Below are 23,173 nucleotides of genomic sequence, written 5' to 3' on the forward strand. Positions count from 1 at the left end.
ACACGTGACCGAGCGCGTCAGCTTCTCGCATCAAACTCGAAGCCCAGACGCGACATTGGGGCCAAGACGGCAGTCGCGAGTCTCGGTTAGCGTGTAGTCAGTTTGCAGGCCGACACCGTAGCGAGTGGACGTGTACGTCTCTCTCTGCCGCGGACACCTAGTTCGTTCCTCCTATCATTGGCCACTGACACACAGAGACACCCGCCAGTGTTTCCTACTGTCACCTGCTCTCAGAGTTCAAGTTCACCGACGAGGAGAGCACCACCGATCCCGACTGGATTTTAAACGTCCTGCTCCGACGCGGATTAGAGGGTGCCACAAGTGAATTTGCTTTTACGACGTTTACGTACTCCTCAACGTGTGTCTGCCGATTGATCGCGCAGTACCGTCGAGGACCACTGACTCACTTCGGACTCTGTTCGAATTTCTTGCGAGTTTCTTTTTGATTTTGTTGGTTCTCGTTGATCCCGGTGAACGGGTCGGATTTTTGTGTGACTTTGTAACGCCGTGTGCGATCTCTGGATTTACCCGACCAAGAGGGACACCCCGCCGGGCTTGTACCTGCTCCATTCGTGCGACGGTGATACTCTATAGTCGTCACGTTGGTTCGACGAACGGGATTCCCCGCGCACTGCCAGTGAACCCACGGACCCGTGTCCCGCGGGAAAACTGTATACTTGATCGTTCGCCAAGCGACGCGTGCCTAGCACCGTCACTGCAGACCGCGCAACTACCCTGAACAGCCAAAGTGGATCTTTGTTCCGTCGGTCGACCCTGCTCGAGAGAATCTTTCAAAATTGGTGAGTAGCCCCTTCGCATTGTTCTACAGTTACCGGATCATTCTACGCGTCCACAACTTTACGACAGTGGTTAGAAATTAGAAAACAACGACGGGTAGGTGTAATCTCCGGTAGACGTTTTACCTCGAGACAAATGTTGCGTGCGGTTAAAATAGACTTTCTGACGTTGATGTCACTATTTCGTCCTCAGTTGTGCAGGTTTCTCAGACGGGAAAGACCGTTGACACAATCCTAACGTCATGCTAATCTTCGGTTAGCGTTTATGGATTTTCCGAAGATTGATCGGTGTGGTCCTCACTCGTGCAGGTTTTCACGCGGGAATCATACGAATTTCTGAGATTAGTGGTTCAGAATAAAATCAATTTTTAGCGTTGACACTTTGTCGCAGTCCACGTTAGATTTTCGAAAGTTTGGTTCAGTGTATTGCTCGCTCGCGCAGGTTTACAAGACGGCAACGACCGTTGACGTTACCGTGGCGTCATGCGAATTTCTGCGGTTAGTGGCCACTGACGCTTGCGTCAATTGTTTCGTCGTCGCTCCGGGCGATATTGTAACTTTCTATACGCCACGTGCTAGACATTAGCGTTCTCGGTTCCAATGAATTCGTTGTAACTCTGTAAAAGTGATTGCGAGATGTTGTACAGTTCATTCCGGTGGAAATACAATGTGACATTTTTCCGTTGTTAATTGTGCCGCACTCGAGATTCGTTTTTCATTGTTACCAACGGTGTCCGAAGATCGATTTCGATTAGAGCGGTCGACTTTATCGAAACGAGAAGCCTTGGAGTCATTTGTTGAATAGACCGTTATCTTCTAGCGACTTGTCACGCTCCGGGACTTTGAACCGAAAACCGATCGCGATCGTGTTCTCCTGGTCGGGACAATGTGGTACGTGCTCGAGTACGGGCCTCGGTAATTCGTTCGCGGTAATCGGCGACGTTCCCGTGAAAAAAAAGAACTGGTGCGACGATTTCATCGGTATAGTGTTGGCACGGGGCTCGTTCCACGAACAGGGGATCGCCGATCCATCCGCGGAAGCAATTTGTCGTTACGAAACCGATAGTGAACTTCTTGCCAGAAGTTGCCAAAACTTCTGACTCGAAGCGGATGTTTACGCGAATGTGTCTGGGACTGAACGATCACCAAACGATCTTCCACGGATATTGCACCGACCCAGTGATCAAAACGGTGAATATTCATTCCGCTTTATGGATCGGACGAGTGCCATTGTGACCGATTTTTATTGGCGAGCATGTTGTGGTCGCGCTGACATTTTTATATTTATTGGACAGGTTTCAAAGTGCAACTGACCGATTACGGATCTCGATCGCAGTTGCGATTCCGCTTGTTCAAAAATCAACACTGAATATTTATCGAGGCGATTGGGATATTGCGGGCTCTTTCGTCACCTTTTAGTAACTCTTTTAGTAACTTGTTTATACCGGTGTTTTCTGGGAAGGCGGTGACGAATTGCGCCTAGTATTATGCGAAATCGGGTACTTTCGGTTTTGCAATAATTTATTGCAGCCCGTTAGGTACAATAGTTTTAGTTCTAGTCTCCAGAAGCTTGCGTAATGTCAAATTAGAGATTATGGAATATAAAGTCGGCGTTGAACTACCCATCGATCGTCTCGATTACCGACCCACCTCGGCCGCGTCCAAACTCGACCCTGAAAACCAGTCGGCAGGCTCTGACCTTGGCGAGAAGATTCGGGTGACGCAACGAGCCGTCTTATGACCGCGTCCAGCGCAATAAACTCCCAGTCCATTGTTCTCGTTGTTGCTGATCGGTATCGGTTGTTATCAAAGCAATACGCACCTGACGGTCTCAGGACATCGATCGGGAAATCCCTGGGAAGATCGCTGGATCGAGGAGACGTCGTGATCGTTGTGTTTTCGGACACCCGCTTACGAAAGTCTCGTGCTACGCGTGAGCAACGCTCGTTGCGTCATTCGTGACGAGGCGAGGACTCTGATCCTTATCTGCACTAACGCTGTATGTGCCAGACGGTGTCTTGTCACGATCACGGAAAATAGTTGACGATTATGAGCCTGCAGCAAAGAGCACACTCTAAACGAACTGTTCTTGCGACATTAACAACGCTGGGGAATGGAAAAAACGGAGGACACAATTTTTGTCTCTGCGTCGGACGCACACGAAATGAAATTAGTTCAGTTAATAAAACCGAAACTGCGGGGCTGAAATTTATTTTTTAAGGTTACTACTTTAATTCTTTATAAGTGGTGGGGATCGTAAGAAACTTTAATTTACGCGTTTATAATATCCAGATATAATTAGAGAATCTTGCGTAAGGATAGAAGTCAAGTGGAGGGGGCTGAGGTAGTCACAAGAAATTGCAACTTTGTTATCATATCGCATGCTTTGAACATGGGAAATCGGACACGCCTTTTCAGTGACGAATCAACCGAAGGCCTTTGATATTAACCGCTGAGTTGATGCTCCAAAAAGTTCCACTAAATCAATCTCGATAATAATTGTTAGAACTTTGAGTGCAGCGTCTCCTAGAAATAGAATGATCAGAAATCTGAATGTTATAGAATTGTTGAGGCTGCTAGGCACTCAAAGTGTTACGAAACGACCTAGATGGAACCGTAACAAATTACAAACAACAAACCAGCTCTATTCATTGCATACACAAGAGAGATCAAAGAAGAAGGAGCTTAACAAGATCCTGAGATTGCAAGGGACGTTACTCCATCGCAAACAGAATATAGTTTTCATTCACCGATCGGGTGTCCCGGGGCAAATGACGTTGGCCCCCGAAGTTGCCATTACGCCGAGTTTCTTTCTCGAACTGGAGCAACGACGCGACGGTGGATGGAGGGAAATAGATGAAAGTTCGGTTCGGCCACGTGGTTGTCCGTCGAAGGAGACGCGATCGATCGCGATCGTCGGTTGAAAACGGGAACTCCGTTTTCCCCTCTCCCGTTGACGCTTTGTACTCCGGCATCGATCCCACTCTCCTCCTTCCGTCGCGTTCTCTTCTATCGCGGCTGAAGTGGGCCACGGCCTAATTTGCAGAACTCTCAGCCTCGTCGTAGCGTAAACCGTGTGTGCAATAAGCCTCACGGACTTGGAGCGAAGGGCACGCACGTGCAGCAAGACACATGCTCTCTCTCTGTCTCTCGAACTTCGCGGTCGAGCCTGTTAAAAGGCGGTCACGAGCAGAGGAGGACTGTCTGCTGGCTGAACTATGATCGATTATGCTAGTTTCGCTCCTTGGTGACTTCATATCATTGACAGGTTGACTAGGGAACCCGTAAAAAATGAAAGTTATTTAGTGATCTAGAATTTTCCCAGCTATCTACGATGTACCACAAAAGCGAGTCTCCTCGAGGCCCGGATGAGTGCGATCGTATCGCGACCACTAAGCAGCACTAAAGCGGGGAGAGTATCTCTATAGACATTGACCCGAATGAAGAAATCGTGTTCCCTTTCTCTCGCTCTCAGAAAAAAATGGTAAAATTAATCTAACCGATCGACTGGGTAAACAATAATCCGTGTGTCGCGTTAATCCGAGGGTCACAGTGAATCGAGGCCGATTAGGTTGACCGAAGAGCATATTGCGACGATGGAATATCGAAAGATATCGACAAGGTCGTGGTCGCGTGGAGAGGGAGGAGGGGGGGCGATGAATTTCGCATTGTGCACCGGTTATCTCGATCTCGCGATTGTTCGGCGTGACATCGGCCGGGATTAGCGGTATCTGCGTTCCAGGGAAACGCGTGACGCGACACTGTTATAATCGAGTGCATGCGGACGTACGGGTGCAGTAGCAACGTGCACACACGACCGGCAAGAGTTCTCTTCTACTTTTACACGGTTTCGCGACTGATAACGCGATCTCGTCTCTGATACGGGGGATACCGCATTACGTCAACGCTGGATCATCTATCACATTCTCCGGGTGATTCTTGGCAAACGATCATCAAGTGATAGAATTCCAGATCAATATTTTCGAGCAGGTAATCTTCTTTCATTCTCCTCTTCATCTAATATTTAGAGACGAACATTTTTAAAAGTGCTTTCGCGATGATTGTAGAGGTAGCAATAAGAAACAATTTCACGCTCGTGTGACGATTTTCATCAGGTCCCCAGTCACGAGACCGTCGTCGTTAGAATTCCAGTTGCGAAAACAACGGCTAATCAGCGTGTTCCCTGAAGGTGGAACGTCGCGAGGTGGGTTAGAGTTCCACCGATCAGCGTGATCGGCCGGTTTATCAATCATATTAGGAAATATCTGGCTCCGTTGTTCGCGATGACCTTTTCGCGCGAGTATTATGCAACGAAGGTGAACGGTCTCGCGTAAGACACCGCTCCGCTGTGCACGTGTAGGAGTCACGTGGCGGGGATAGTAGTGGCAGCAATAGCACAACTCGGTAACGGAACGCGCGGTGCGCGCGAATTGCGCGAGCAGCATTTCCACGACACCGGTGTCTATGCACCGGGTTGCATCACGCGACGCGTTATTTCTTAAGCCGGTCCCTGGCGCATTGTTTATCAGTCTAAACCGCCCACGCTATCCATCGACGCTTCACGCGTCGTTTCCCGGAATCCTTTTTGCCATTCGTCAAACATTAATTCCACAAAGTAACAATAACAATATTCACTCGTTATCAAAATGATCGACCACGTTCCCTGTGTTAATTATCGCACACATTTTTCGCTAATTTCAGTAAGTCGGTATAAGATAATTTGTACACTACTTTTTACGTAATGGAGTAACAAATTGTTTTTACGTGTTGTAAATTGAACAAATCGTAACGTACGCCCTTTTATTCGTATTTATTTGGCCTTGTTTACCACGCCCATTGGAATCGGCGTCGAGCGTTGTTTAAAACGAATGAAAATAGACTCTCGTAAACCCGTTGCCTCCGGCTAGAGAGACGTAGAAAGATGGAGGGGAGGGTGCGGGGAAGAGAGACAGATCTTCCACGTGTTTGTTACGTAACACGCGTTGAGGAGGAAACGTATTCGCGCGAGTCGCCGACACGTTACCTCAGGTCACGTGTCTGCGGACCGAGCAGACGACACGGGAAGCTCACGTGGAACGCGCGAAAATTCCGATAAGCGGATGATTGCGCGGATGACGCGTGTACCCTTTGTCTCTCTATCCCTATCTCCCTCTACGGGTATTGTTTCCACGGTCCATTTTTTTATTGATACCCGTGCTTTCCCGATTATTCAGAGCCTGTCCGCGGCGATAACGGTGAAAGCTATCGCTCGAGTACGACAATTAATTCCTGCCACTCGTCGCGAACGTGGCCAGAGACAAGAAATCTCTGTCTGTCTCTCTCTCTCTCCCCCCTCTCCTCTGCTCTCTCCCTTTGTCGAGGTTTATCGCCTGTGTTCTAGCGTTACGTCGATCCGCCGTAACGACGAGGACTCATTTCCATCGAGTTCGAAGTATCTCGAAACGAGAAATGACTCGGGCCGCTTTCATAATCGCCATCAACGCTTATCGACCTCTGCCCGCACCCCTCCCGTAACAGATAGACAAATAGATCAGGGTCGTTAGTCGACTCGAAAACAGAAACCGTGGAAATTTTAGGACCTTCGTGGCGAGTTTGGACTGGTTTCGTGTAGAAAATTTTACGCGGAACAGATCCGAGTTTGACTAGGGATTTGGGAAATTTTCGGGACACCCGGTGCGTGGAATTGCGACCGAAATGATTCCAAGCGACTTCCGCTTGGCTTTATCGCTCGTCGAGCCTGCTAGATTGCGATTCGGTGGTTGTTTATTTGTATACGTTGATGTTGATCCGTGGGTTCTTTTTTCCATTTTTGTAACCACATTCTTATTGGATCTTTGTTAAGTACGTTTTTATATTAGTTCGTAATGAGGTCTGTTTCTTGTGATGTAGGGAGTACGGTAACCGTTCTTCCGCGATTTTCGTGACGCTTTCTTTTTTTCTAGGCAACGGCACACACTCGACGCGTCGCGCTCTCAATTATTTTCGCCCGTCTCGTTCCGCTTGGCGGACGCTCATTGGGCCACTTATGGGCGACATTGTACAATTTCTCGGGTTCTTATATTGCGTCACGGTGCATACTGGGTGGGATGATGCAGTTGCGACAGGAGATTATGGAGGTCCACTAAAAATCATCCTCAGACTGAAAAACCATCGAAACTAAAGGAATAAAAAATAATTTGCTCCGAGCCTGTGGACTCCAGAGTCCGGAGTCCAGACACGATTTTCTCCGGAACCGGAGGGGCTCGTAAACGAAACCTAACTGTGTCAAGTTCCAAAGGGCAGCGGGGTACGGGAGGGACAGGTCTCGGAGAGGGGAGGGAGTAGCCAGGGCGTGGACAATGGTCCCCGGAACGGTTCCCCCCCCCCTTTGTTTTTCCGCTGGCGGTCGCGTTATCGCAGGACCAATTGCATAATGAGCGGGAAACGAAATCGGAGACCGGTTCGAAATGCCTGCGCCGGCCCGATAACGGTATCAGCGGAGCGCTCCGGCGTTACGTGAGCGCTGACCGCAATCGTAACACGCATGGCCGACCCGGTATCGAGTGGCTGGCATTGTGCACGTGCCTTTATGTGTACTGTACTTAAAGTTCGACGTACTCTCCGGCAACTATTTCAGGCCCGCCGCACCGCGTCTCCTATCCCCGCATTTTTGGAGCGCTACCGCTTCTTACAATCGTCCCTTCGCTCCCTCGAGCATGTACGCGGATGCCGACGAAAAATTTCATTCTCTGCGGACTCTGGTATGACGAAGTTCATAGCGATTTTGTTGGATCTTGATTGGCACCGGACAGTCGCGTTTTATTGGCGCTAAACGACTGTGAATCGCGTGCGCTGCGTCGTAAAGATGACTCAGTTGTATTTATGCAGATTTCGCACGGTTCTTATTCAAATGTATTCAGTCGGTTTGCATGAACGGATTCTCATAGTTTCAATAATTGCGGCGTGTACGAAACTATTCGGACATAACGGGAGAGAAAGAAGGAGGAAGAAGTAACTGCATGTGTAATTTGCTGACAGAGTCAGCAATATACGTCGGAATCACTTCTGCAGTCGGCGAGAAATAAAATCGTGTAATACACACTGTAACTTATTACAAAAACTGTACAACATTAGAACTACACGTGCAATTTTATTAAGTGCCCGCCGCTAGAACCAGTCTATTAAAGTCCGAAGAAATTCGCCGTAGATAAGCGTGTCTAAATGAACGGAATCTGATACAGATTGTGTAACGGCGTGCTCGTGCTATGGAGTCTGATACCGCGGATCTCGTGATCACTGTATTCGCGTGGTCTTCGAGAAGTCGTGGGCTAAATGTTTTGCAGAGATAACTTTGCCGGATCGCTTCCGAACAATCGAGGGACTCACAGAATTGCTTCTCTCAGCGGGAAAGCGGGAAGTCCTTGGTGTCCAGTTCATTCTGTGGGTTGTTCGCTACCTCCGCGTCCCAAGCTAGTTTTTCGTCTCTCTTTCTTGCCCAAAACTACGCGGTCTTCCGCTGTTCCCAGAAGGCTCGGCTACCTGAGGTGACCCGTTCTTCGAAAGAAGTAGCCTAAAATATCTTCACAGCCATTCTGTACTTTGAATAATGAGGAACCCTGAAGGCAACCAGGACCTTCCTCAGCTCCCGAATTTATTTACAAGCAGATAACGCGAAGAATGCTTTCGAGATGGTTCACTTGTTGCACGGCGGCCGTAACACAAGAAATTCGGTAACCCGCGGTCGGTTCCCAGCTAATGGGACGGATAACGGTCTTGTCCTTACGCCGCTGATAAGAGTCATGGGCGGGGGCAAACGTTGTCGAATAGAAACACTTGATGACGAAGACAGTCGGACGGAGAGCGTTCCATACACAATTGTTGGTGCGCACACGGACGTGCCCCGGTGCGTGCTTTTGTCGTTACATAATCGTGCGTCACGCGGCCGAGTTGATACAATTCGGAGAGCGAGCCGTAGAAAAAGACGCGGTCACGCGAGACCGATGTGTGCCTCGAGATTCGAGACTCTAGGGTCGATAACGCGGTTAACCCTTGCAACTCGCGCGTCCTCCGAGCCTCGAACGTACGCGGAGCAATCCAGATCCTTCTACGTGGCCGCAGCAACCTCTGAACCTGTTCAATTTTTCAGCAAATTGACTCGCTTCAGCAGTGCTCGCGATTTCTATTCGGAGCGATATTACTTGCTTCAGAGGATTTAAGACCCTCTTCAGAAGGTCGAAGCAAGCTCCAGGAAGTCGTGTTCCTCAGTGAAGCGTTTTTGTTTAACGTTCATAACGTCTATTTGTTAGACGTATAATATCTGTTCTCCTAAAGGACTCCGGTACCCTAGGGTAAGCAGCTCTCTCAACTCTTTGTATAAGACGTCCGGTATCGTCGTCATACGCAACCGCGGCCTTGTACTTTGCGTAAGTAAATTCATATATTATGCACCTTGTTAACAGAAGTCATAACATATTGCGTAATACTCGAGGAACTAAAATTTTCATACTTTGCATGCGATTGCATTCAATACGATAGTGGAGCTAATTAATACGGTGAACGTGTTAATCTTGGCACTTCTTAATTCTAATCACTTTGTGAGTCCCTCTGTACGGGAATGGAGGTGTCTGTATTTGCGGTTGTAGACACCGACAGAGCGCGCCAAATTCAAACGTACCACCCCAAAGAACGACAAATACTTCAACTTCTGCCCCAGTTTTGTTAATAAAACTCGCAGTCAAAGTACCCCAGTGATCCTCGGATCTGGAAAATCGTTTTCCCTGCGTTTCGACTTGAGTAGCCAGTCGGCGAGTGTATCCCTTGCACGGTTAGGCTCACGTATCTCGCTAATGGGATCAACTTGTTGACTCACGCTGGTCTTTTTGCGGCAGTTGCGCCGCGGCCAGATGTCGGATTAATATCGAATGCGACGATGATTTGCGATCCGCCGTCTCGACCCCGCCTTCGTCGAAAAGTAATACGGCGGGCCCGACGCCGTTGAAATATCGCGCGAATAAATTTCTGCGAAGCCGCGACGCGCGGCGTCGTTCATTGCATTCCCCGAAACGCCTGGCGTCGGAGGAAAAACAAATGCCGGTCTGGCGTCGGGTCAACGAGGAATCGCCGCGGGATTTACAGTTCCCCACCGTCTATCGAGATTATTAGGGGAACAAAGACAGCGTACACCATCTAAACGTCTCGTAAATTAACGTAATTGCCCGCGATCGTTTATATTTTCCTTTAACCAACCACCCTCGGTTGCGATCCTGTCCGTTTTTCCGCGGAAAAAGATACAAGCTAACAACCGCATATATTACGAGCTCCATCTTGTCTAATTTGGTATCTGCACGATTCAAAACACATTATGATCTATTTACCACATAATTTAGGATAACGTAATGCATCGCATTATAGCATCGTTATAGCATCGTCCGATAAGTGGTATCAACGTTTATACAAGTTTCTCGAGTCTAATCGGTGTAAACAAATTCCCGGCACTTAAGGGTGAAGTTGTTAACCGCGCGGCCGGCGAGTTAACGTTATCAAGCTCCACCTCCGTTTACCAAGATTGCATAATTAAGCTGCGGTTGCATAAATCAACTGTTGCGCGGACGGAAGGGGAAGGGTTACGGTCGCTCATATGACTCGTATAGCGCGTCGTGTTAGATATGTCCGGTAAAATTTTATGCATTCGCGAAAAAAATGTCCACGTGCTGCCGGTTCCGGTTGAGGAGAGAGAGAGAGAGACAGTGAGAAAGAGAAGAAAAATTGAAAAAGGAGCTACGGAAAGGCGAATGGCCACGTGCTCGGCCGACGCCATTGCGTAACCCCTGCGCCAGGCTATCACACGTGTACGCGTGACTATGAAACTCGTGTCACCGACTCTCATAATCTTTTTCCCCGGAATTAGTCAGCTAGACTGTTGACGCACACTGTGGTGTATTGCACGTCTCGGCGAAACGTATTACATCGCGAAATTAGAGCATCATTGACGCACTGCGATCTATTCATTGATAACACACACTTCATAATTTTTTTGTAAATCTGTGCTCTGAGCTACGATCCATAACTTGATATTTTTCAATGATTCTTGTAATGGCTTCAATAGCGGCTTCAATACTGTGACGCCTTTAAATTAAAAAAGAAAAGATGTACAACTATTTTTCGATATCATACTAATTAGAAGTACACATCTCCAACAACACAGTGATAAACATAACATCGGCAACGGAGTTGCAAGCGATATCATCTGGAGCGTCTACTAATCGCAGAAATTTCGAGATTCGTATCGCAGTAACAGCTGAAGGAGGAGTACACTCACACGTGTGTCCTCAAGTTCTCACTTTGCCGCCTAATTGATCGCGTTCTATTTTTAAGCGGCGCTATCAGGTTGTGTTTTTTCAAGCGCTTATCGAGCTAGATCGCGACGACCTCTAGACACGCGTGTGGCGAGTGCGTGTGCGACGCTTAAAAATAGAAAACGGAAAAACAGCCTGGGAAAACGAGAAACTGAAAAACAGATACACAGGATGTTATGCAATTGCGCCGTACAATCATTCATCGAGGTGGTTCGGTCGAGTCATCGCAGGTATTAATAACCGCGGGAAGTCGAGCATAGTCACGGATTTTCCAACGAATAATCGACCGCTCGCTAAATTTACGAGCGAAATAATCGGTGTAGAAACGCGGGAAAATTCGTTGGCTAATCGTTCACGCTCCAATGAGGCTGATACGCAGACACGCGTCAGCGTCTTACGCACTAATTTGTCGCGAGTGCGTGAAACCCCCCAAAAAATTGTGCATTATTTAGACACAGTCTAAATGCTGAACAATATCGATATACGACATTAAGGTTCAGCAGAATAATTCTGGAAAACAAGGGGTAGCTTCTACCCCAGTAAAAAGGTGTTGCATAACGTTGCGTGGCATGTTGACCGCAGCAAAGTTTGAAAAGCCAATCGCAAGGTTGGCTCGTTAACATAAGGAGAACGACGCGTACCCTCGTCCGCGAGGAGTGTTGTCATTTAAATTGCGTCACGAGTCAGTGGGCTAGTGTCACGTTGTGCAACCGAGCGGCGCGGGCCCCCCGGTACACGTGACGCACGCGGATCGATCTAATTGCGATTTATAATTCAAGAATCAAGCCGCGTCGCGGATTCTCTCTATCTCTCTCCGGTTGAGAAAGCGGAAGAGCATTTATTTTCGCCGGCACGCGAGCGGATAACGCGTGTTTGCGACACTAAACGGCGGAAATGCGAAACGTGATTCCTCGGTCTCGGAACACGTGCGCGGCGACCATCTACGTCACCGCGGTCTCGGATCGCGCATGCGTCGCCGACCGACGTGCGCTTCACCGGTCGCGATCGTTTGAATCCTAACGGTCGCGGTCGCCGAGATTCGAAACGATTGCGCGCGAAATGAAACGATTAGCCGTGATTATGCATGTCGATGATTGCTCGTAAATGGTTGCTCCGAAAAAATGATCGTAAAATATTGTTTTCGAGCTAGCTTTGACCGAACCATGGTGGAGGATAATTTGTTTACCAGCTTTACATTGCGTCACCCGGTTCGCTCCTCGGGTTATAACATACGCTGTTACAACATTTCGTGCATGAACCAGCATAGAAATTGTTATCGCATTTGTACGGCTCGTGTAGATTAAGTAATGAATGTTAATGCCCATGTTTCATTCATGCAACCCTCTGGGCATCCGTATCGGCGTGATTAAGAGATAATAAGAGGAAACGAGATAGTATATGATATTATTAGGTTAAAAATGCATCGAAATACATTGAATAATAAATTGATAATAACATTAAAAATAGCACGGAGGTGCATTAGTAATAATGACTCCCCAGGCTATAGACGAGCCATTTTTGTCTTCCAATTGTCGATATCCTCAAATATCAAATTAGACTCTAGCACTAAAGTTAACCTCAGAAGGTAACCCCCATAAGCAAATTTTTATGAAGTCGCGGTGAGAAGTATATGAATGACTTTGAAGTTTTGAGGATGTACGCGTGCTGCTGTGCATTCGAAGATAGGTCTAGTGATAATCGAGTCGTTGCCGAGTCATTGCTGCTGCAGTGCAATTATTGTTCCGTGGAAGTGAGATTGTACCAGGAACGAATATGGAGGGGAGAGGTGTTCGACGCAACGCATGCCGGTCGCCGGCCGGATCAATTCCAACGCTTGCCCAATGCTACGTAATTATTTGGTGTGTGCGTGACGCGCGCGCCAAGGGTCCGCTATTATTATCTCCATGGAGAAATATCGACCCCGAGACACGACGCGAAACGAAACGAAAACCCCGCTCACACCGACAACGACGACGCGGACTTAGCCGTAAACTGCCTTCTAAACTTTGCGCGCTCGGGCATCTGCGCCTGCGCGGATAAGATCTTCGCGCGGTTTGCGCAACGCAGAAACAACTAGCCTAGGGGATTATTTCGCCACGTTCGTTTTCGCGCGCGCGACTTTATAATTACCGTTTCACGGTGCGCCCATTCTTATCGACCGCGTTCGAGGAAACCACAACCGCGCTGTTAAGGTTGCAAAATTATGCGCTCGATAATTTTCCCGCGCCGACTCGCCTCCTTGACGTCCATTACCCGCTAACGAATCGTTTCTGCCGTTTACGATGGACCGTAAAGCCTTTCCGGAGTTCCCGAGAGCGCGTTGCTCCTGATAAATTTCGCGTTTCACGGGAACAGGGCCGACAACCTCTTCCCGCGATGCGTTCCTGGTACTCTCCGCGTGCACGCGTGTTATTCACCGTACACGAACAACCCGATCTACACGCGAGACGGCTAAATATGACTCAACCAGTAACCCAACTGTTGGTTCTTCGAACTAGTCGAATTTCCTAATAATTTCATAATTAATTTCCGAAGGGACTGAGAAAATAGAGGTACAGCATCGATAGGATAATTGTCTTTCCTCGAAAGAAGTTTACAGTCATAACTGCTCTGTTCACCCGACCCTCATTGCATCAGACTTGCAACTTGCAACATAGTACGCGAATGGACAACTATTACGACTATGTTCCAAACAGGTTATAACCGACAAATTGCCTAACGCGATTCGATATTTGTGTTTAAAAGTTCGGATGGAATTTCTGGCGATATTCAAATGGGACTCACCCGATGTGACACGGTTGTTGGCACCCCAGCGTGGATTTCATCACAATAGATATTTCACGTGGGCGACGTGTTCTCTGCTCTGGGAAAAATCATCGGATCGATACAACTCGGTGCAAGCCGCGACATGAGTCACGCGAGCCTTGTATACGTAATCCGCGACTGAAATTCCAGGTGATTGCTCAATTTCGAGAGCGGGATTCGTGTCCTGATCGCACACCTCGCGGCGGTGTAATGAATCAGGCACCCATTAGCCGGGATCGAAACGCTGCACACAGGTCTCCCCCCTAGATCATTTTTCTTGCGTCCAAGACACAATTGGCAGATTTCGTAAGCTTAACGAATTAAATATTGTTTGAACTTATTATTAGTCTCTTTTGTTTCATTATTGATGTACCAAGCAAAACATATACACGATAGACTCTCATTTTCCGTTCTCAACAGTTTACTTACCGGTAAATACATAATTCAAGACTTTTTAATGAGCTGCTCATGTTCGCTTGTAAATCAACAAATTATCTAACCACCTCAGACTATTATTTACATTGTGGTTGTTTTAAGTATAGCACGGTCTATTAACAGACCTTGGGTAGACACTGCGTTTGCTCTTTGGTATCGAATTAACCCAAAATTTGAAACCCTCGTGAGTGGCCCTGTTCCCTTCGTGTCCCGGAAGTCGTAAAGGAGCACCGTATGGGAGATACGAATCTTCGCTTCCGGTTTGGCACGTTGCAGCGCCCTTTAGCGATCCGTATCGTAATTTCGTTTACGATTACGAAATATCTACCGGATGGTTTCCGCTGGAGAATCGTATCGATAGCGGTTGCGTTTCGCGGAAATGTGGAGTGGAACCGTTTCCGACTAGACGGTGACGCACGGTTTCTCGCTGGGGATAAATTAAGGTACAAAATACATAATCGATAGCGGGGAAGGACACGAGGCAGCCTCGGCCGATCGTAAAACTGCGAGTCGCGCGAGGCCGTGGCGGCACGTTGCCTCGCTCGGAGCAGAGATACGTGATTAGAAGAGATTCACGTACGTTGATACATTTGCCTGGGACGGCTTCCGCGATATAAACGGCTCTGACATTCGCAACGTCTAACAGCGCGCTGCACGTGGACGGCTGCGGCGCACGCGCACACAATGCAGCCGGACTCTTACGCAACACTCGGCCCGCGTGCTTCAACGGTTAATTCACGAGCTCGTTCTTTCGGCTTCTCTCTCTCTCTCTCTCTCTCTCTCTCTCTCTCTGGCGAGGTTCGCCTAACGTGTTCAGGTTCGATACCCTTCCTACTCGCCTCGTATTTGTAATAGACAGTAACAACCGACAATTTGAAATAAATCGACTTTTTTCGAGTTTGAATTTGAACTCTGTCTCCCGCCGCGCCAACAAGTGGCGCTACATATTCGAATTTAAATTTGATCGCAGTTCCTATTTTATTCTGAGAATGAATTATTAAGTAGACTTTCTTGGGATTGTGTATCACGCGATTATTGTTAGGATCGCGTGTTTTTTCTAGGTAAACGATATAGGTGTAGCGAAGTATTATGGCAGGGTGACAAATTCGAAAATACAAATTCCTCTTCTAGAGGATTCATCGAAGACAGACCGGAAACATGAATAATTGGGGAAAACATGCAATAATTGTGTATTTATAGACTCGATGGGGGACGTGGGCAACGGATTCTGATTCTGCGACACCAACCACTAAATATACACTTTGTCTCAAGAGTGTCGGGCCATCTTGGGTGTCCCAAGTTGTTGCACCAGTCATCGTGATTATAGTAGAATTAGCTTGTTTCATAAACAATAACAAAATAATTTAGTAAACACGATTTATTTCCCAATTGTTCTATACAAGTTAGTAAAGCAGTACATGGGGATATAATTGAATTATCCCGAAAACATTTCCCTTCAGATCTGAATATTTCCATCACATTTAGAATGTCTGTAGTTCGCATGCTTAGAAATGCGTATAGTTGATTGTTTGGCGAAAATGCAAGGAGTCGGGTAACAAAACGTTCCAATAAATCGATTCGTTTGCAACCGTTCGCAGAAGCAGGAACGTGCGTCGCGTTTCCATGCAACGTGTTATGCGTGTCGGTCGTTTCTTCGTCGCGAACGAGGAAGGCTGGAGTAAACATATATTTTCCTGTTGCGGTACGTGAACGGCAGATAGCGACGACATAGCACGTGTCACGTTTTTCCGTGGACGCACGTGCTCCCTTATGCAACCAGCCGCCTCTCCGGTTGCGACTGCCTCGGATTAGCGTTCACACGTTCTCGCTCTTCTTTTTTTTCTCTCGGTGTCTACGCAGCGGCAAATTATTTTCCAATTATCCCGTTCGCGTCCTGGCCCGGATAACAATTCGTCACGGTGCTCCGCTCGCGTCAGAGAAGACACGTGCTGCTGCGCGATTCTTCCGCTTGTAAATCGTAACAAAGTTGCTAAATCCGGCGTTATCGTTGCCGAGAATTATCACTCCCAATTAACACATAACGAGCGCATAACGTATCTGCGGAAACTGTTGCACAGCCGCTTACATAATTGCGCAGCGCGCACTCGCGTTCATCATTTTTACACCGCCGATATCTCGTTGGCAACGCGTCTTCACCGAGATACGATCTCTCGAAAGACTATCTTGTCTTCCGCGACAATGCATCGATTTCACCGTACGTTTACCTCGTACCTTCGCAACGTAAAGTTAAAGTAAAATAAGTTTCCTTCTATCAGGGTATTTTTCCACGTTCCCGTGGTCACATCGAATGTGCCATCCAGCAAAACAAACGATTAAATTACCATTCGTTTTCCTGCATGCAATTTAGTGCATAATTTTGTTTTGCACGATGCGGGAAAAATAAGTATGTAGCACATTGTAGCACTAGCCAGTCTCAGAGGCCAAGCCCCGAGGCTAGCAAATCTTTAAATACGCGAGAGAGATCGTGGTGGGATCAAAGGATGAAAGAGACGGAGCAGCTTGTCTTAATAGTTCCTCAAACAGTTACGCTCGGACAGAGGATCCGAGTTTATTTGACGATGTCCGCTAACGTTTCGTACTGGCAACAATCGCTGGGTTCGCTGACACCCTCGGCCTTGAGTGGCGCGACCTTACCCAAGGCTATTTTGCGACTTCTCTTGCTGTTGCGAGGACTGCCAGTATTGTTGGCAGTGCGGGCACGTCTTTCGATCCCTCGGAATGCTTCACCTTTGGCCATGGGTGCCACTCTCGGGCATAACGGTTACGAAAGCTAACGAGACCTGTCCTCTCATCCTCTGTCTACGATCATCACTCCAACTCATTCGTTACTTCTCTGTTAGACTCTTCTATGGAGAATTTCAAACATCTCTTCTCTTAAACTTAACGCATTGAAAGCAGGGATCGCTGGAAACACGGAGACCGCTTAGTAATTAATAATAATTGAGGATCTTGCTGCCAAAACCGAACAAGGCCATTTTTTTTAGTAAAATTGTACTTGTTGTAGTTTTTATGTTTATATCTGTTGCTGAAGAAGTCTGCAATTATTCTTCACGATCTCAGAACCACAGAGTCTCTCAGTAACTCTCGGCACTCTGAAATCACTTGACAGTGACCCTCAACACTATCAAGAGCAACTCGCGAGAGTTTTACTCTCAAATGAACTGCTAGCTTTAGACGACTTCAATTTGGCCCGCGGTAGTCGCTGCGCTATGATGCCGGTCACGCAAAGAATCGTTACGAAAAGGATTAGAGTTAGCAATTAGAGTGCAAACATCGTTCGGTTACATCTGCTGTCCGCACGCAAGGAGGACAATTAGCCCCATGAATGAACCATCATTCTAGGAATGTCCAATTAACGTTGTTTGACGTCCCGCGCCAGGTATGACGCACAGTTTTCATAATGATGCGTCACCGGCGGATTATCAGCGCACGGTGGCTTTGATTACAGTTCAGAGAGATGGGCGCATGTTATAATTGTTGCACGTCGCGTCATGGCCGCGGAATGATTACATTGACTCAGCGAACAAGTCCTAGTCCTCGAGCGATTCGAATTCAGAAAGGCGAGCAACGAGCCATCGATACGGATTGTAATTTGCGAAAGAGAGAGAGAGAGAGAGAGAAAAATGTCGGTCGAGGAGGTCATCCGGAGTCTGTCTTGTCTTCCTGATTCCGTGTCGGTCGGCCTTCTTTCGTAATAGCCGTACGAAGACGCGTTTCCTAGAACGCCAAAGAAAATCCTCTGTGGCAACTTTCAAGTCGAGGGTGGTTATAGGATGAGTTACGTCCTGATGTCGAGAGTCCCCCCAAAAAAATTAACTCATAGTGGAAAATGAGACAGCTTTTGTTGGTTAGCCAAGCTCAAGATCTAGAGTGCATTCCCTCGGCGGAGCATGTCGCCGATATCACATCTTGGTCGTCATCGTGATCGTTTGGCACGCGGCTCGGCGCGGCCCGTCACCGCCGTTAATAAACTCGTCTCGGGGATTGTTCCCCGACACGCGAGTCGACGGGATAATATACGATCGGCCATTAATTCCGCGGGGAGGGGGAGAGGGATCGTGACCGGTTCAATAACGTTTAATCGCCACGAAAATGGTTTGCGCCACCGTTACTAACGTGTTCCCCGTTTCTCGTTTGCTTGCAGATGTACTAAGAAGACAAATTATGGTGGCAGAATTTGTCACCCGTCAGAGTGGATCACCTATCAACGGTGAGACCGCATGTCTGAACGGCAACATGCCGGCCACCCACACGATGGCGCACGCCGGACACGGTGCCCACGGCGGTCACGACGCCCACGGACCGTTGCCGCCGTTGACGCACCCGGCTCATCACGCTGGTCCGATGCAACAGCAACACCAGCATCCGCAGCCACTTCCGCAGCAGCAACAGCCGCAGCACCACCACCACCATCAGCAGCAGCAGCAGCAGCAGCAGCAACAGCAGCAGCAGCAGCAGACGGCCCAGCAACAGCAGCAGCAACAGCAGCAGCTGCAGCATCACCACGACGCCCAACAGGTGATACATCCCGAAAATTTCCCCCCGAACTTCGACATCAGAAAAGAGCTATTTTCTCAGCGCAAGCAACGGGAGTTCATTCCGGACAACAAGAAGGACGACAGCTACTGGGACCGCAGGCGGCGTAACAACGAGGCGGCCAAGCGGTCCCGCGAGAAGCGGCGTTTCAACGACATGGTCCTCGAGCAGCGTGTCATGGAGCTCAGCAAGGAGAATCACATCCTGAAGGCGCAGCTCGAGGCGATCAGAGACAAGTTCGGTATCTGCGGCGAGTCGGTGATCAGTACGGAACACGTGCTGGCAGCGTTGCCCGCGGAGCCACCCATCAGCGTGAAGAGAGCGAAGCTGCCGGCATCGGCGGCGCTTCTTTACGCGAGGACACCAAGCCCGGTGCACACATCGGTGATCCATCAACCGGTCAGCGGGGCCAGATCACCCAGGTCCCCGGCACAGCTGTTCGTGCCGGAGACGACAGCGTACCCCGAGTCGGAGAGCTTCCAGTACGCCTATCCTCACCCGGCGATGCACCTGGACACGACGAGCGCGCTGAACCTGTCGCGCGGTAGGCGAGCACAGTCGCCTTTCGAGCTTTCATCCGGAAGCGGAGACGAGGGTCCACAGTTGGTGGTCAGCCCGCAGAACCCAGCAGCTAACAACAGCCTGCCCCACAAACTGAGGCACAAGTCACGCATCGGGGACAAGGACGCAGCCAGCGCACTCCTCGCGCTTCAAGGCATCAAACAAGAACCTGGACCAAGGGCGTCTCCACCTTGGGACAACGAAGGGTCCAGCGATGAACGCGATTCCGGCATCTCCTTGGGCGCTGAATGGACCGGCCCCACGGTCTCCGCCGTTCCGGAGAGCGAGAGAGAGGTCAAGTCCAGGCTGGACCGTCTAGCATCCGAGGTAGCCTCCCTCCAGTCGATACTTCGTCTTGGAAAGGCGCCGGGAGAGAGTCTGGTGCCGGCTCACCACTCGCTGCCAGCGAACGCCAGCGTCAGCGGGCCGTGAGATCAGACAGCCAGTCCTCTGCTTCGCTATCGAGTGGACCAGCGAAGGACCATTTTTATCGATCGCGGCCATCTTTGTGATCTTCGAACCGATCCAAAGAACCCCGAGCCACGGTGGACGCGACGCCAACGCCGACACAGACGGCCACGATGACGACGACGATCCCTGGGCCGATCACTGGAGAGACCAGGAAGACTTCCGGCGACGATGATCGAGCAAGATCGTTGTTGCGAGCTAGTTGGTAGCAGCAGGGTGCGCAGTTCGGACGTTCGGAGCCAGCAAGACTGCTCGATCGACTTTGCAGTATTGGACCCGCGTCTACCTTGGCCATCGACCAATATCGCGCGCAGCAGCAGAACCGTTTCTCTTATCGATCGGATAAGCTAGATCAGTCAGATAAGTTAGGTAAGGTAGATAGGTGCCGGGCACCTGGCTCGGGTGTCTGTTAGGCTCGCGATTAGACGGCTCGGTCCCACGATGCTGCTTTTCTCTCCAACAACAGAAGAAGAATCGATCGAGTCGAGGACGGAGCCGCCTGATCGTCGACACGCGATGGGGATTGGTCCAGTCGAGTGCGTCACAAGCCAAAACACGGATGTCCCCCACTGTCCACTGTCTCTATCGTGACGATGATCTAGGTGATAAGATTGCGTCTAGAGTGTAAGTAACTTAACGCTGTAAGACTTTCCTAGGTTATTTCGTTGAATGCTATTTTCATGATTATCATTGATTCGAGCGAAATCGATCGTACGCCAGACCTGCGATTCGTGTAGACGCACCCGTTGTCTCGGGATCGGCTCGACGCCGCCGTCGACTCGAAGATCTTCGGACGATCCTCGCTAATTTAATTTCATTTTGGGAACCGTGACGAGAGAAGGGATCAAGAGATATGTAGGAAGAGATCGGATGACTTCGAAGATCTTCGGGTGAGCGAGCCCGCGTCGGGCTTTTCCACAGGAGACCCTACCAATTGGTGATCGCGCAACCGGCTAATTTCACTACCGCCAGTTGATCCTTATCGATTTAATTCCTGCAGGCGCAAAGCAATAAGCCCATCCCCGTCGATCCTTATTGCTCGGCATCTTTCTTTTTTTATTCCTCGCGCGGCACGCCTTTTCCTATACTTCGAGCTGAGAGTCCAGCGGAGCCGAGCGTTTGTGATAGTCGCGTCGAAGCTGATCTTGTAAATAGCGTACCCTCGGACCTCCTCCCTCCTCGTCGCTGAACCCTTTCGTTTCTATCTTCCTTCTTCCTTTTGTTTTTATACTTTTACTACTATAACGTGACTGCGTAGTGTACATATGTATTTAGAAGCGAGGACGATGCCTGTACGTATGCATGTGTGTGTGAGTGCGTGTGAACACAGCTCGCTGGTACCTCGAGATTCTGGCGCACCGGGACGGGGCAGCGATCATTCAGAAATTTGGTTCTTTTTCTTTTTTTTCGTTTTCGTTTCTATCTCGAGAGACCGTCCAAGAAACGGGGAACTCGGTCGGACACCGGAAACGCGCAACATCCAAGTATTAAGCAACCCTATGGGTGTAATTTACTATACATAGTGCACATATGCCAGAAAATATACATATGTATAAATATACGTATATGTACACGTACACATACATATATATATATATATATTTTCAAATTAATGTATTTTTCGATATCGTGTGTGCGTGTGTGTGTGTGCGAGAGTATATGCGAGCGAGGCGATCGAACGGTCTCCGTGTTAGCGCGGGAGCGTTTCAGTGTCATACGAGAGAGAAAGAGAACTCGATCGAGGAACCGGAAACCAGTTGGAAAGGAGAGAGCAATCTTGATCGTCACAGCGAGCCAACAGGAAGGAACGCCCTTTCTTTTTCTAGACGTTCAATGGACGAACGCGTCGATCGATCGTGTCCGAAAGGCGAACGACAGAACCAAAGCGACGAGCCGCTCCGATCCGTGGCGGCGTTGTTGTGATTTAACGCGCGTTGTTATATATTTATAAGGCCGAGAGAAGGGAAAGCCGGATATCGTTTCGATCTGCGCGCTCGACAACATCCCCCTGTAAGTGTGATAAGCCGACTTAGGCTATCCCTGAGAGTCTGGCGCGGCGCTCGAGCGTGCCAACATGGCGGGCCCTCGAAGCCGCATCCAAAACGCATTACTTCTGCAAATAGACTGTTTACACTCGTAAAAATTACTACAAAATAATCAGAAGACTTCAATTTGCCACTCAACCAACTTTCATTCTCTCGAATCGTCAGCATATCGTCAGTCCCATTCATTTTCGAGCGATTTCAATGCACTGCGAGAGCGATTCCACATGCCGGACCCTCGAAACCGCGTCTAACACGTATTGTTTCCTATTATTTCTGCAAATAAACTGTTTGAACTCGTAAAAATTACCAGAAAATGATCAGAAGACTTTCAAGTTTACTGTTCAACTACCTTTCATTCGCTCGAATCATCAGCATATCTTCAATTTCATTCATTTCATTCATTTTCGAGTGACTTCAACGCGCGGCGAGAGCGCAACCGCCAGGCTCCAAGTGTTAACCGAACGCCGCTCTATTTGTATAAAGCATTATACCTTTATTTATTATTGTTAATCGCCTATTAGGGGCCACCGGAAACAATGTCCTCGATTGCAAACAACGGAGACACTGTTTCCCGCTGGTTCCGCTACTATGTCACGGGAAACAACTGTGCGAACGACGAACGATTGGGACCCGAGCAGAAATGATTCAACGTTCACTACCTTTTCTCGTGGCGTTTTATAATGATTGAAAAAATCCAGGAGAATTCGTGGGGACACACACACACACACACACGCGTTCATCCGATCGAGGTATCTTGAAGACACATCACAAGACTGTTTTTTTTTTAAATCGGCGTTCTTTGCGGAAGGATCTCGTCCGTGTTTATTGTCTGTTTCATCCGAGCCCTTATTACCCTTTTCCCCCTCTTGTATTTTTTACGTTACACCCCGCGCGTGAATTTTCTATATTTTATACGGCATGTTTATATTATTATTATTATTACTACCGCATGGAAATAATGTTCTGCGAACGTCAGCCGAGAGCAACTGGATCGCGGCATGCTCAGATTGAACGAAAATCATTATAAAAGGGATCACGGAACGCGTAGTGACGATGAAACGCGCGAAAGGTCGAGACCCGTCGGCGCTTCGTTTCGAATCTTCTATCTTTTGTAAATGTACAGAAATACACGACCAGTTAAAAGTTATCCGCGACGATGTATGTTCTTTCT

At 48.6% G+C, this 23,173-nt stretch overlaps 1 protein-coding gene across 2 annotated transcripts; it reads left to right on the top strand.

Moving 5' to 3' along the window:
• Window positions 1-23,149, top strand: LOC143214390 (uncharacterized). 2 transcript variants are annotated; one of them, XM_076435412.1, is made up of 3 exons: window positions 3-800; window positions 18,537-18,910; window positions 18,971-23,149. In XM_076435412.1, the coding sequence occupies exons 2-3, from the start codon at window positions 18,557-18,559 to the stop codon at window positions 19,919-19,921; spliced, it is 1,305 nt and encodes a 434-aa protein (XP_076291527.1). In that variant the 5' UTR covers window positions 3-800; window positions 18,537-18,556; the 3' UTR covers window positions 19,922-23,149. The 2 variants fall into 2 exon arrangements, with proteins under 2 accessions (XP_076291526.1, XP_076291527.1); XM_076435411.1 differs by having other exon boundaries at window positions 1-800; window positions 18,537-23,149.
• Window positions 23,150-23,173: the final 24 nt, after the last annotated feature.

Source organism: Lasioglossum baleicum, chromosome 12, assembly GCF_051020765.1.
Source record: "Lasioglossum baleicum chromosome 12, iyLasBale1, whole genome shotgun sequence".
In the NCBI taxonomy this organism is placed as follows: domain Eukaryota; kingdom Metazoa; phylum Arthropoda; class Insecta; order Hymenoptera; family Halictidae; genus Lasioglossum; species Lasioglossum baleicum.

Coding starts and splice junctions, on each gene's coding strand:
- LOC143214390 (XM_076435411.1), top strand. CDS start 18,557: ATGGTGGCAGAATTTGTCACCCGTCAGAGTGGATCACCTATCAACGGT.